The 16,145-nt window shown below is 39.6% G+C and overlaps 1 protein-coding gene across 1 annotated transcript in view; it reads right to left on the bottom strand.

Moving 5' to 3' along the window:
• The window catches only part of Pclo (piccolo presynaptic cytomatrix protein), a 348,891-nt gene that overhangs the window by 191,546 nt on the left and 141,200 nt on the right, over nt 1-16,145 (bottom strand). Inside the window, 1 exon segment of the mRNA XM_040735211.1 lies at nt 1,696-2,424. Within this exon segment, the coding sequence (XP_040591145.1) occupies nt 1,696-2,424 (729 nt within the window).

The following is a 16,145-nucleotide window of genomic DNA, read 5'->3' as shown; positions in this document are numbered from 1 at the left end:
AAAAGTTTCCTGCTTGGATAAATAGGTAAAAAGCCAGAATTTTATAGTAACGTGATTTAGAAATACAAAATCAGAAAAGTTAAAGAGGTATGCTTTCAAATATATATCATATTCATATATATTAATTTTAATATAATATATTCATTTTATTTTTAATGAATAAACACATTTTGGAAAATTGAATAAAGTAAAAGAATGGCATGACAACAAAAAATATAAGCAACACAACACTGAAACAACTGACAAATTGAATTTACAGTTAAGTTTAAAAGGGAACTATTTGCTAAAGTACATGAAACGCAGTTCTGAAACACAACCACAGAGACACATATGCTCCTGTGAATTTAAGGGTCAGACTTGTGCCTTCTTTGGATAGAAAAGAAGGAAAAGTTAAAAGAGAAAAATAAAAACATTTGGAGACTGGCAAAAAAAAATCCTGGGGATGACAAATGTAGAACCCACAGAAGATGCCTATCATGAGGAAAAAGGGGAGTGGAGATGGGTTAGCAGGCTGTGTTCAAGTGATCTCAAAACAGCACACTTCCTCAAACCTATTCAACTCATCAACCCGGAATTCTGGAACTTTAATGGATGTGCAACAGGTAATTTTTATGTACCATTTGTGTCCTCTGTGAATTAACCTTATTTAATTAGATATAACCCATTTGGTGGATCTCTAAATTCCTATGTACACACATACACACACATAACAATACAAGTCAAATCAAAAGAATGCAGCACTTTAAAAGGGAGTAAGGGGGCTGAAGGGGGATAGAGAAAGCAGATGGGAGGGTAGAAAGGGGGATTATATAGCTAGATTAGCATTAAAATTAATATACCTTGAAATAGTAGAGTTCCTTTAAAACGATAGAATTGCTTATGTAAATATCACTTAAAATGGGATATTCTTGAAGCTTCTCACTAAAGGGACACTATGTATTATTATATACTAAATTAAGATTGTAACTAATTCTTCCACATTAAGCACATGACCCTACGTTATGAGAAAAATGTAGAATTAATATATATATGTATATATATATATATATATATATATATTCATCCTGGATTTTGACCATGCCTCTTTTTTTTTAACCAATTTTGTGGCTGACAACAACTTAGAAATCTATCAAAAGGAAAAATAAAACAACAAAAACAACAAACTGCCTTTTACGAAAGCAACTATTTTGTTTTTAAATATAAATTTAAATTAGAAACAAGGTTGCTTCACATGTCAATTCCAGGTCCCTCTCAGTTTCCCTCCCCTCCTCCCGTGCCCTCCCTCCAAGCCCCCCAATATCCCTTCATTTCCCCAGGGAGGGTGAGGCCCTCCATGGGGTGTCCATAGTCTGTCATTTCATCCAGGGCAGGGCCTAGACCCTCACGAAACCAACTATCTTAATGACATATTATTTTAGGTAAAGAGAAAACTGACTTAAAAAAATTACTTGGAGCTCTAGGAAATCTTTTCATTTTTCTCTATGATTTAGAGAATTTTATTTCTAAGCTTTCTGGAATTTGACTGAGGTATCAAAATGCCATTGCTTTTCATTTAAGAAAAAGTAAAACAGAGTTCTCTGAAATGTAGTTTGTGGTCTAAAGGTTTCACATCTGTCCTATCCGTGATCGGCTGAGGTTGTAAGTAAACCAGGGAAGGGCACACGCCAAAAGGCAACTGCAGGAAGCACAACTTACTGTTTTGCCTTTGCTGGGCTCCACTTGGTCAGGCTCCACACTGCCTTCCTCCTGGGGCTGCTTCTCTGTGTGGCTCTCCTTCCCGCCTTCCCCGGGCGAAGTCTGCGGGGCGTGGCTGCGTGGGGGAGCTCCAGCCCTGGCCTCTGCACGCCAGTCTTCCTGAGTGGCCACTCTCCCTGTGGGCTCCTCTTCAGGAATTTGTACTTGAGCTTGAAGTGCTTCCCGTTTCTTCTCCGGCTCTGAGGCCAGGGGCTTTACTTCTGCGGGTAATTTCTTGTCGTCGGGGATAGGCTTCTTTCCCTCCAGAGGTGGTTTGTCTTCTGCTGAAGCCAACTTTCCTTCAGCAGATGGCTTCTTTCCCACTTTCTCTTCAGGGACTGGCTGTTCCTCTTCAGAGGGTGGTTTCTTTTCTTGCAGGGCTGAAACTTTGCTTTTCTCTAATTTAGTCTCGTCCAGCTTTTCACCTGTGGCGACCGCTGGAGGCGTTTTCTCAATGGATGCTGTTTCTTTTTCTGGAATAAGTTTCTCAGTTTCAGTTTTTCCTTCTGTTTCCTTCTTTTTGCCTTTCACATGGCCCCCTACGGGTGTTTTCTGAGATGATGGGTCTGCAGGGGCAGGCACAGGTGATGCCTTGGATCCTGACGATACAGGGAGCATTTTGCCCATATCTCCCAGTTGTCCTGATATTGCTCTGTTCGTCTGGCAATTTAAACAAAGCCATTCTTGAATCTGCAAAATGGACAGCAATGAACAGATTAGGATTATTGTAGACTTTCTATCCTACTGCATTAATGAACATGAAAACTGAAAATATTTGATCTGTTGATTGTGGTTAGGCACAGGATGAGTCACAGTTTTCTAAATAAAAAACCCCTATTAAAATATGAAAAGATTATTTAAAATATAAATGTGGGCAAAATCTTCAGTGATGATCAGTCTCTACGCTCACCACTACTAAGAAACAGAGAAGGGGACAGAATTTTCTGCAAGGATTTTAATCAAGCACCTGGAGAGAGGAGCCAGTATGAAAAGCAATTTGAAGCTTAATTTATCTGGAGACAATACAGCATAAAAAAGCAGACAGTCTTATCTATAGGACCCTCCCACATAATAAATACACATTAAATGGTAATGACTAGAAAGAAGCAACAGTCTTTATCTCTTATATTAAAATATATATAATGGATAATGTCTGCCTCCTGTGTGATTGTATTTCCTGTGTCCTTTTCAGAGAGTAGTTTTCATGACTTAGACTGCAGAAACAGTTACCAGAGGTAACACCCGCAGAAACAGGCTTGATCTGGGCTATGGTTTCAAAAACCAGGATGTGAGTGAGCACATCTTAACATATTATTATTATTCATATTTTCTAACTTGACACTTCAAAGAACAAAAACAAATAAAGATAGTAGTCTCAGTGCTTTGTCACAAGGATTATAAAAATCACATGCCTGCAGGTATAAACTCAGCAGTCTCATGAGGACATGTCCCAATGTAAATAAGCTGGAGACTTTAAAAATTTTTTTAATTTAAATTAGAAGCCTGATTCATATGTCAATCCCAGCTCCCTCTCCCTCTCTTCCTCCTCCACCCCTCACCAGCCCCCATCCCATCTTCCCTCTGCTTCCCAGGGAGGGTGAGGCACTCCATGGGGATCCCCAAAGTCGGTCATATCATCCCTGGCAGGGCCCAGGTCCCCCCCATGCGTCCAGGCCTAGAGCACATTCCTCCAAGTGTAATGGGTTCCCAAAGTCTATTTGTAAGCCAGGGATAAATACTGATCTACCACCAAAGGCCCCATATATTGCCAGGGCCTCCTCATTGACATGAACATTCAGGGACTCTGGGTCAGTCCCATGCTGGCCTCCAAGCCATCAGTCTGGGGTCCATGAGCTCCCCTTGTTCAGGTCAGCTGTTTCTGTGGGCTTCACCAGCCTGGTCTTCATCCCCTTGCCCATTACTCCTCCCTCTCTGCAACTGGTTTCCAGTAGTTCAGTCCAGTGTTTAGCCGTGGGTGTCTGCCTCTGCTTCCATCAGCCACTGGATGAAGGTTCTAGGATGGCACACAAGGTAGTCCTTAATCTCATTATCAGGGAAGGGCAGTTAAGGTAGCCACTATTGCTTAGATTACCAGTTGGTGCCATCCTTGTAGATCTCTGAAAACCTCACTAGCGCCATATCTCTCCTCAAACCTATTACAGTATCTCTCATCCTGCTCGACCCTATCCCACTCAACCTTCCTGCTCCCCCATTTTCTCCTCTCCCCTCCTTCCCCCTTTCCTTCTCCCAGTTCCCTTTCCCCTCCCCCCATTCTCCCAATCTGCTCAGGAGATCATGTCCCCTTCCCCTTCTCCAGGGTATGCTGCATGTCTCTCTTAGGGTCCTCACTGTTTCCCAGCCTCTCTGGCATGCTAATTGTAGGCTGTCAATCCCCTGATCCATGTCTACAATCCACATATGAGTGAGTAATAAGATGTTTGTCTTTTTGTGACTGGATTACCTCACTCAGGATGGTTTCTTCTAGTGCCATCCATTTGCCTGCGAATTTCAAGATTCCATTGTTTTATTCTGCTGGCTGAATAGTACTCCATTGTGTAAATGTACCACATTTTCTCAGGAAAATGGGAATCAGTCTACCACAAGATCCATCAATTCCACTCTTAGGCATATACACATTTATACAAGGGCATCTGTGAAACTATGTTCATTGCAGCATTATTTGTAATAGCCAGAACCTGGAAACAACCAATCAGAAACCAACCTGTACCTACTGATGTAATCCTGTGATTTTTGCCTTTAAAAACCTGCCAGGAGACAGGGAACTCACTTCCTCTGATGGCTGCTGTGTCAGCTAACTAGATGAGGTCCCTGTCATGGTTGGATGAACAATAAACCTTGGTTTTGCAGTTTGGTGGGTCTGTCTCCTTGGTGGTCTTTGGGGATCTTTGTGACTTGGGCATAACAGTATGTTAGAAGTATGTGATTTGCTCTTTGATTTTGATTTTACAGATGAATTACAGTTGAAATTGAACTGAAAACATTTTTGTACTATGATACAGCTACAAGTCTCTGGAGGACAGAAAGCGGTATGTGGTGATTTGAAAGAAAGTAGCCCACAAAGGGAGTGACACTCTTAGGAAGTATGGCCTTCTTGGAGGAAGTGTCACTGTGGGGGCGGGCTTTGAGATCTCCTATGCTCAAGATGCCTCCCAGTGTTTTAGTTCACTTCCTGTTGCCTGAGAGATGTAGGACTCTCAGTTACTTCTCTATCATGGTTTCTTCCTGTGCACACCCATGTCCCACCATGATGATAATGGACTAAACCTCTGAAATTGTAAGCCAACCCATTAAATGTTTTCCTTCATAAGAGTTGCTGTGGTCATACTGTCTTTGTAATGACAGAAACCCTAAGACAATTTGTTTTTAAACATTTTTCAGATGTCAATGCTTTATTTTGATGATATACTCTTGTTGATATCACTTAGTAAAAGAACCCGTAATAAGAGATTTTTCATCTATGTTATTATTAAACATAAAAAATCCAGAAGCCTCATATTAGGAACATAGTCACATTCTTATTTACTTTTTTGACATCAATTATTAGAATATAAAAAAGTATCTCCAAATAGGGAAGATTCTGATAAATAAGAAGCATATAAAAATAACTGTGCTGATCACACCATGCTCAAACACATTCAATTGTCAGCTAGAACATGTTAGTAAAATGCATTTATTTTAACATCAAATCGTCAAAGCTTGTTCAAAACAAAACAGCAGCCGAAAAATCCATTAATCTTAAGAGGGGGCCAGGAAATGAAGGCAATAAAGAAAGAAACGGAAAAGGGATTCTGCAGTGCTACTCAGCGTTTCCCATCAATAAGTAATTTGCTTTATGTAAGATTTCAGCTGTAACTATAGCAACAATAACATCAAGTAGAGTCTCAAAAATCAGGGCTGCCTATTTGCTTTTCCAAGTGTCTTTTTTGAAGCATGAATATAAGGACTGAAGCAGGTTGAAGATTCACCTATAGACTTAAATGTTTTTGAAATTATGGTATCTGAGAAATCACGCAGATAGAATTTAGCATTAATTTTCATTAAAGGCCAGTTGAACTTGTTTGGAAACTAATATACTTTCCTTCAATAGAAGCTGAGCCAGAGACTATAGCCTCATCTTAAAACTGAGGGAATTGCTACTGAAACACCCTTTTGTACCTTGTGCAACTTTTGGATCGACAATGAAAACGTTAAGGAGTATTAAGGAATCAGTTCACAGTTTTAGTGGCTTGTTTTCTGAACATTTAGAATGTTATTTAGGCAAACAACTATAATAATTTATAAGTCATGCATTTAAAAGATTTTTAAATACTTAATATTTTCTCTCTGTCTCTGTGTGTGTGTGTTTGTGTGTTTGTGTGTGTGTGTGTGTGTGTGTGTGTGTGTGTGATGCACTATGTTCCTTGTGAGTGCAGTTGCCCAAGGAGCCAGAAGAGGTCAAGAGGTCATTGGATCCTCAGAGTTGGAATTACTACCAGGCATTGTGAGCCACTTGATGTGGTTGCTGGGACCTGAACTCTGCTTCTTAAGTACTGAGTCATCTCTTCAGTACTAGAAATCATTTTTCATTTATTAACTTACCCAAAAGTTTGGGAACAATGTTATCTGAGACCTGTAGTTTCCATAACTAATTCATACTATCTTAGCTATGTAATGTTTATTTAAGACCCTATATTCTTTTCTTTCTAGATTTTTTTAAAATTTAAATTAGACACAATCTTATTTTACATACCAATCCCAGTTCCCTCATCCTCCCATGCTCCCTACTAACTACTATCCCATTTCCCTTCTGCTCCCCAAGGAGGTTGAGGCCTTCCATGGGGGAATCATCAAAGTCTGTCACATCAGAAAATAGAAGAGATCTCCTAGGTGGACTGGGACCAGGGAGGGATGATACTTTGAGGGATTGGATTGGGGGATGGGTGGAGGAGGATAGTACTTGGAAAACTGGAAGGGATTTCGAGTATTTGGAGTAGGTTTTCAATTTGGGCATAAAGAATAAGTTTATATTGAAAATCCTTGAGTCTCTGATCCAATGGGGACTTCCTGCAAAGTGGAGATGCAAGACACTGAATGAGTTGGGAAAAACAGAGGGCATGGACAGACAGGGCAATCAGGCAAGAAATACGTGAACTGCATTTCACTGTTGTAACTGCTGCAGGAATGGTTTGGGTAGAAGCATTTGGTGCCCCAAAGTCCCAGAGAGATTGGCAAACATGTTGAAGTCTTCCCCCACCTTACACGATCAGTCAAGACAAAAGTAGATTTAAGTCATGAAGCAGCATGATTATATGTGTCATTTTGAAGGAATCTGATAAAGACTGTCTGCTAAAAGATCATCACTGCTGTCTGAGCCTGTGAGTATGTATATCCGGCTGGGCTGAAATAGAATTCCTATTTTTAAGACAAAGCTGGTAGCGTGTAACTTCCTCCTTTGGCTACTTATATTGAGGAGGACGCGTTTCCCCTGAAGGAACAGCATTGCTTTGCAGAGTTGCAAGCTTGTGTAGAAGACAACAGAAGCAGAAGCAGAAACTGAATGGTGGAATTAACATTGCTAAAACAACAGCAAAAATCTGTCCCAGTTTACAAGGAATATGGTGATTTAAAAATAGAGGAGGAACAGATTCAGGAGAGAGAAGACTTGGTGGACTATGTTGGATTAACGGACCTTGTGGATATATGCTTTATCTCATTAAATTCTCACCCCATCTTAGGAGTTCCTATAATTATGTTCATTATACAAATGTAGAAACTGACATATGGAAACTAGAAAACTACATCATTTTAAGTATCCAGTGGAAGAAACAGATAGGCTGCAGATGTATGCCCACATCTCTAGAGTCAGATTTTAAAGGAAACAGAAGATATTCATCAAAATTAGTGATGAAATTCCTACAGCAATTCCTTTATACAAACAGCAGAGAACAGGCTCAGAAGAGTCTTATTTTTCAGAAAAAACCAGTAGAATACTATGCAGAATTATTAATAAAAGTACATGGAAGACCCACAGTTTAATTATACTTGATTGAAGGAAAAACGAGAATTTCACAGATGTGAACAGACAATGTGTCTTGCAACGAGGCTAAGTAACATCTGAAAAAAATTGGCAGATATCTTATTTTTTCTTCTTTCTTCTCTTTTCTGTTGACAAGGGCTCATTATTTAGCCTAGCTAGCAGAGAACTCATGATGTAGATCAGGCTGATCTCAAACTCAAAGATTCATCTGCATCTACCTCTAGAGTCCTGCTTGGACTAAAGACCTGTGACACCATACCTGACCCTTATGTCATTTTTAGACATGTGAGCTGAGTGTTCTGTTAATAATTCCTTCTTCACTATAAACTGTTTCCTCCTCCTATAATACTTATGCTTCTCAAATAAACTGTAAAACTGACTACTGTTTAGTCTTGATTAAATTTGTAGAATGAGTTATGATGCATATACACTCCTCCATCCTTATTTTGATAACTGACATCCTTATTTTGTGTTTGGCAGTACCCAAACTGAATTCAAGGAATCTCAGAATTCTAGTTTCGTGATCCAATCTCTCTCTCTCTCTCCCCCTCATGTGTGTGTGTGTGTGTGTGTGTGTGTGTGTGTGTGTGTGTGTGTATGTGTATAAGTTTGCATGCATGTTGATGCCAAGAATAAACCTAAGATATCATTAGTACCATTCTTATGATCTTGTTTCTATTGGTTTTGGAGCCAGGATTTCTCATTGGACTGAAATTCTCTAACTAGGCTCTTCTGGCTGCCCAGTAAGCCACTAGGATTCACTTATTTCTTTGTCACAGGGCTTGGGTTACAGCCATGTCCCACCACATTGGACCTTTTATATGGGTTCTGGAGATTGAACTGGTGTCCTACTGCTTACACTTCAGGTACTTTACCAACTGAGCCATCTTCACAGCCCCAGAAGGTTACAAAATTTTGTAAATGACTAGGACAGGAGCAGAAGAATACAATGAACACTGGATCTGGAACAGCAATTTATTTGTAGGCATCATCTTTTTACTCTAAATTATTAAAGGATTAGAAGTTATATTTACTAGTTACTACACAACAACGTTCAAAAATCTGTCCTAGTTTGCTTTTCTAATTTTTAAAATGACAAAACAAAGCACGCTGTAAAGAGGAAATAAAAATATTTTCTACATTTCACACATATCAAGGCATACCTAGATACAACTGAGAAATTTTACTCTCAGAAAAGCTATTGAAATATCACACTGAATAATTCATTCAATTAACTTATTATCCCAATACATTTTCAGCAGACACTGCATGGGACTATGTTACAGACATTAAAGCTATATTGCTTGGTAAATTTCCCCATAGTCTAGTAGAAAAATGAAAACAATGCTTATAATAAGAGTGGAAGACACAGCACAGCAGAGCCGTAACTCATGCAAGGAAGGCGTCACTTCGCAAAGACTAACAACTGAGGTGGCACAGTGAGCCAGAAGTGAAAAAACTCGGGAGAGAAGTCAGTTGGCAAAGGGATGCGTTCTAGCTAGAAAGTGAGTGTGGGTGAAAGATGGACGATGTCTGAAACAGGTCCTCAGTAATGGGAGCTTGCTCTCAGTCAATGCTTCTACACGGAGGAGGACACACCCTGTATTTACCTCAGTTTGAATGGAATGAATCTTCATTTTACATCCTGACATGCTTAAACAGTTAGAGGGGAAAAAAATACAGAAAGTATTTCAGGACACAGGCATGCGCAAAAAAACTTTCTGAATAACCTCAAGAGCCCAGGAAATAGCTTCAAGATTTAATGGGGCCACATGGATGGAAAGCTTCTGTATCGGATAACAAACCATTAGTAGAACAAAGAGGAAGTCTGTGTACTTGGAGAAAAATCTTTGCCAACTATACTTCAGATTTGGGGCTATTATCCAGAATAGGTATAGAATTACAAAAATTAAACAGAAACACACAGAATTCTGCCTATGGTTCTCAGAAGGAAAAATAACATACAAATATCAATGTGTATTTTAATAAGGGGCAATATATTTAGCATCCTGGGAAATGTTAATCAAAACTAGTTCAAAAGTCCATCTTACCTGTCAGCCATTGAAATGTTACGACAATAAATGCTGGTGAATATGTGAAGAAAGAGGAAATCTTTATCCATTGCCAATGGGAATGCAAACTGATGCAGCCACTTAAAAATCTCTGTGGAAGTTTCTCATAAAACTAAAACTACATATAGCCCCCCCCCCCGCACCCTGCGACCTATAACCCAGGTTTCCCACTCCTGGACACACTCTCAAAGGAGTCTACATCCACCATAGAGACACCTGCTTATTGTTGCTTTCTTCATAATAAAAAAGGGAGCAGAATCAGCCGGGATATCCATCAGCACATGAATAGATAATGAAAATGTGGTATTTCCACATAGTGACATTTTATTAAGCTACAAAAATGAAATCATGAAATTTAGAGGAAAGTGTGCAGACATCACACTTTATTTTACATGTGAGTCTTAGCTTCCAGTTTTAACTTTTTCTTTTTTCCTTTTTTATATTTTAAAAATATTTTCATTCTTGGAAAATTGCATAGGAAGTGTTCTAATCATATTACCCTTCTTCCCTCAGCTTCTCTTAAATCCACTCGCATTTAGTATTCACCTAGCACTGAGGAGTGGATGGAGGGGTGGGGTGGAGGGAGGTGGGGGGAGGGGAGGAAGGGAGAACTTGTGTAGTAGCATCTTGTTCCCCCAGTGGACTTGGGGTGTGGCCACACCTGAGGGTGTGGCTTCAGTGTGCAGATGGTCGTGACCCCTTATAAGGAAGAGGAGGGACTGGCTCACTCTCTCTTGAGTAGTGGGCAGAGCATCCTGAAGGCAGAGGCTGCATCTCCAGGAGCAGAAGACCTCAGCAGTAATTTACCATCATTGTGTGAGTGCTCCCCAAATCATTATCTGTTAATTCTTTATCTGGGTGTTCGATGACTTCCTTTAACCTGCCTTCAGCTGGTATACAAAATGAAAACTAAATAAATAAGGAAAAAGAGAAAACTGACTGTTCCTTTTTGTTAACTCTCAATTGCTTATAACTCGTAGTTAAGGACTTCTTCCCATCATGCTGGGATTCTTATCTACCTTGAACTTGCACAGGTCTTGTTCATGCTACCTCAAGTGCTGTGAGTTCTTATGTGTAGCTGACTCATTGCTATCCACTACCTCTGGTGCTCACAATACTTCTGTTTTCTCTTCCACAATGAAAGGAGTATGTAGAATATGTTCTACCTAGAGCCCATGAGTTAGCTACCACAGGTTCTTGGCCCCAGTAATGGTACCAAGTACTGGTTCTATCTTGTGATGTGGGCCATAAATCCAACCAAAAAGTTATTGGTTACTCCCATAACATTTATGCTCCCATTGCTCCAGTGGGCAGATCTTGCCAGGCTGGTTGTTGTTGCATCTCGCAGAGTTCACAACTGGGTAACACTGATGATTTCTTCCTTCTTTGGTTGAATGCATAACTTTTAGCACTACGAAAGCTAACCAGTAACAATATTATTTCCTGATCAATATTGACTGATTTCTCCATGCTCTATGACTCAAGTATGTGGTGTCTTCAATCATTAGAGTAGTATTGTAAAGCTTGTAATGACTGGTGTGATATAGCTATAGTATGAATGGGACTTTTAACAGCTAATCCATCTGCATTTATTTAATCTTTTCACCTGTAAAATTGTTAAAATAATATTAACAATATTAGCTGACAACATTGAATGGAAAAGTGAATAAAAAGTTACTTGTTCATTTATAAAGATGCTTATGAATTTAAAGCATTTCAAAAGTGTTTTTACTGTTATTTTCAAAGCACGGTCTTAAGTGGAAACATAATTTTTAAAATTTATTCACATCGAATACAAGGAATTGTCTGATGTGTAAAATAAATGATCAGTCATACTATAATTTTATGTTTATTTTTACAAACTCTAACTTTTTGAAAGGATAATAAATATTTATCTATATTTTAATTTTATGAACCTGTATGTTTTACCTATATATACTTCTACATATTACATGTGCATGCTTGTTGCCCACAGAGGCCAGGAGAGGTCACTAGATTCTTTGCTACTGGAGTTATAGACAGACGTCAGTCTCTACAAGGGTTCTGGGAATCAAACCTGGGGCTTATGGAAAAGCAGCCATTTTTAAACCACTGAGCCATCACTTTAATCCCTAAAATTATTTTTTATGATAACAAAAATATGGGTTTATAAAACTAAAAAAGTTCAGTAGGTGAACAATATAGCAGCTGAGCAAAATCTTTCAGCCACCATTTCCATACGGCAATATACACTTACTAACTATTCATATACTCAAGACTACCTTCACATGGATAAGGAATCAGCATCAGTCTCACCACGGTTAAGCAATAATGCTGGACCATGAAATCCCAAATATGGCTTTGTCTTAGAGACATCTTGCTTCTGTGAGGGTACCCAGCATCAAGCAGATCCAAAGGCACTGTATAGCTTACTTACAAAGAGAACTGCCTCCAAACCACCAGTCCTAGGAAGAGTTGTATACCTGCTGACTTGGGTTTCAGCTGATATCTCTATTGTCCTTGGAATGGTCTGGGAGCACAGCTCATACCCAAGGTTGCACAGATCTTTGTAGTTAGAAAAGCCAGATATGAACTAGCTTAGCTTGAGCTGTGGCTATCAAGGGGCTTTCCTATCCATCCTTAGGCAGGACAACTATGTCTACGTTGGGAACTGTCCAGCTCGGCATTCTATACACGTTCTGGCATCAGAACAAGAGCTGTGTTCCAGTGGGTGTCATGTTTGTTTTGGTCTTTATTACTACCCCCAGCAGCAATGAATTTGGAATATCCAAGAAAATATGAAAATCCTTGAAATTCTGTTTGACTGGTAACCCACCTTAGCCTGAGCTTTGACAACCATGGTTCTGCCTCCACCAACTCTACCTCATCCTTAGCCATCATAGCCCTGAACAATCTTATTTGTTGAGAGTGGTGAGAGACTAGGAATTACACAGACTCCCCAGTAGTAAGACAGACAGACGGAGCAGGACCACAGCTAGGTAATAAAGGTGACAATTTTCCAATATGGCCAACTTCTTCCTCAGCCTTCTGACTTGAGAAAAGTCCTTAAAACACAGGCATGGTTGACTTTTGTCTTCCACCAACAGGCAACTTTCTGATGGACTGAACAAGTGAAAGGCCAGATCAGGACATCTTACATAAGAACTGAAAGTCAACCAATCATCCTGTCTTCCTTCAGCCTGACAAAGCCTAAATTCAGGGAAGAAAACTCTTCAATGGGTTCACAGGCAGGCCTCAGCCCTTGAGAGGAGACTGGGTTTTTTGGTTTTCTGACCCTCCCACTCCCCCACCCCAGCTTTACAGAGACGTATTTTCCTTATATCTGTGTGACTGCTTCATGCCTGGGCTTCCTCACCCCTAACAAACACCAGTGCCTCCTTAAACTGTTGACCATGGCTGGTGCTTCTGTGATGTTTTCTATTTCTCTGCAGCTACCTGCTACACTCAGGACTTTCCCTGCCTTTTAACTCTATAACTGGAAGAGCAAACAAACTGATCAAGATTTGTAGACAATATCAGTAGGACAGGGTAGATGCTAAACTAAGTAACAATTTCATTCCTGGATTGGTAAGACCTAGTACATGGTAGGTCTTAACAGACCCCAACTTCAATACTAGTAGAAGACATGTGTACTGGACTTTTATTCTGGCCAGCATCAGTTGTGGCTATTGTAGTGGTTTGGGACATGAGATCACTTTAGCAGTAGGCACCAGAGCAGTGTGGGCCTGTGTCCAGTGTGTGTGGTGTGTGTGTGTGTGTGTGTGTGTGTGTGTGTGTGTGTTAGGTTATGAGCTTAGACGCTAACACAGTAGTGCAGTATCATCAGAGGACTAAGACTGGTTCCTCTACAGCGATTCTGCTCAGTTTTCAGAATCCCATATCCCTGACCAAAAAATGAGTAGATGGATGGCATTTCTGTCCCTATGTCAATTAGAACACAATGGCTCTGGGAGATAATGCTCTTACTAGGTATATATTACTGGTTCATTTTGAACAATAATTCAAGGGATATACTTAAATCACCCTGAGTGGTGAAAGGATGCAACCAGAAGCCATGTGAAAAGCCTAGATGTAGGGCATGATCTAGTGTTAAAATGCTGACAAAAGTGAAAAGGCAGGCTGCTGAGAATGGTATGGGGGTGGGGGTGGGCCACATTAGGCAGACTATAGGAAATATCTCATCCTTATATGTCTAGACTATGTCACACACTAAAAAGTTAAGATAAGGTGACAAAAAACGACCAGAGGGTAATCAGTATGGGAGAACTCTGTGATGAAGAATATAAAACACCCAAATTAAGAAAACTCAAGGAGCTTCAAGAAAACAGTAACCTCAGAATGAATACTCAAATAGACAATTAGCAGAGATGGAAGCAGTAAATATCAGAAGTTCCTGAGTTGCAAAATATGTCAAGCAAATTTATAAAAGCAGCAAATGGCACCATGGCGAGTGCATGTATATTGAGAGCAACAATCATTTCACACTAGCAAAAGATAGATGAGAAGATGGGAATAAGAAGGTGATGAGAACTTTGGGGTGCACTGATGGAGTGATATTCAGGTCATTTGATTTGAGCAGGAGAAAGTGTATTCAGTATGAGAATGACAGAAAACATTCAAGAACAAGGCTATACAAATCTCTGGGGAAGTGGGATTAAAATAATTAGTTAAACTAAGTCTATTCCAAGTTTCTAAAAGTACAAGATACCATTATTTATCCCTCGTGCTTAAATGGGCTTTGGGAGCCCATTCCCTATGGAGGGGTACTCTCTCAGCCTAGATACATGGGGGAGGGTCTAGGTCCTGCCCCAAATGATGTATCAGACTTTGACGATCCCTCATGGGAGACCTCACCCTCCCTGGGGATTGGATGAGGCATGGGATAGGGGGTTGGTGTGGGTCATGGGAGGACAAGAGAGAGAGGGAACTGGGATTGATATATAAAATAAGATTGTTTTTAATTTAAATAAAATTTATTTAAAAATAAATAAATAAGTAGAGCTAACATGTAGTCTAAAAATATTACCAAATCATTTACTCATTAGAGACTAGTGTTCATTACTAATAAGCTCTGCTTTGGCTTTAAATATGAAAAAAAATTTCTCAAGATAGTAAAGAGAGACTGGTTTAACAAAAATGTTTTTCACTGAAGCCTTACCAGTCAGAAAGAATGAAAATGTCAAAGGCACTGAAGGAAGACAATACCAAACATATTTTCAACAAAGGATACTGTAACTAGGAAGCTTTTCTTTAAAAATATAAAGCAGCTTGCTGTAGTGGCCTATGCCTATAAGTCATAGCTACGCGGCAGACTGAAGCACGGGAATCTCTAAGGACAACATGGGAAAAATTATCTATCTACCTATCTACCAATCTGTCTATTATCTATCTATCTAATGTATCATATCTCTATCTAACTAACTACCCTCTATTCATCTGTGTAATATCTATCACCTTTGTCTCTCTGTGTCTCTGTCTGTCACTCTATCTAGCTTAGTTTAGTGGTACAGTGTTGTCTAGCATACATAATGTCCTAGGTACAACCCCTAGTCCTGGGAATAAATTCACAGACAACCTGAGACAACATATCTCAATCAGATCCTTTGCACAAGAAATGCTAGTGTATTCTTCAAACTGAAAAAAGAGTCAGGAGAAATTAATGAGTACATGGGTAGACTTAATGAAAACACTCAGCAGCAGAATTCACAAACGAACCCAGGATGTTTTAAATCTTAGCTTCCCCCTTTCTTGTTCCTGCCTGGCCATGCTGCAGTGGTTTTTCTCACTATCAGGACTGGCCACATTTTACCATCTACTGCAAACACTGAGGCCAGCTGTTGGTGAGTTAGAAATTCCAACTGTGAGGCAAAAGCTTTAGAGAAGTTATCATGGTGTGGGTTAGGGAAAGTTATTGATTATCTGAAGTATTTGTTTGATAAGGGTATTCCAACTCAGAATACTGATGCTGAGAATAATTGCTAGAATTATATCTGGTGATGTGGAAAAGCTTTTTGAATTGAATTATGAAAAGATTTGGAATAGCTCATGAAACAAAAGTGAGACAAAAGCTGAGAATCCTGTATGTAAGCAGAACTTAATGAGGAGCTCTGATGAGGGCTGAGAGCAAATGCAGAAAAATACGTACAGAAAAAGCTATGCTAATGAGCTTCAGATGGAAATGTGTGTTCTCTTGGGAACTAGATTAGAGGCCACTGTTCTCAAAACCACAGGAGGGATTTTCTCCACGCCCCAAAGATGCATGATAGGAGGATGAAGCTAAAAGTGAAGGAGTCCTTTACCTG

The sequence above is a fragment of the Mesocricetus auratus genome, unplaced genomic scaffold (genome assembly GCF_017639785.1).
Source record: "Mesocricetus auratus isolate SY011 unplaced genomic scaffold, BCM_Maur_2.0 Super-Scaffold_100043, whole genome shotgun sequence".
Classification (NCBI taxonomy): domain Eukaryota; kingdom Metazoa; phylum Chordata; class Mammalia; order Rodentia; family Cricetidae; genus Mesocricetus; species Mesocricetus auratus.
This window is presented reverse-complemented; position numbering and strand designations above follow the sequence as displayed.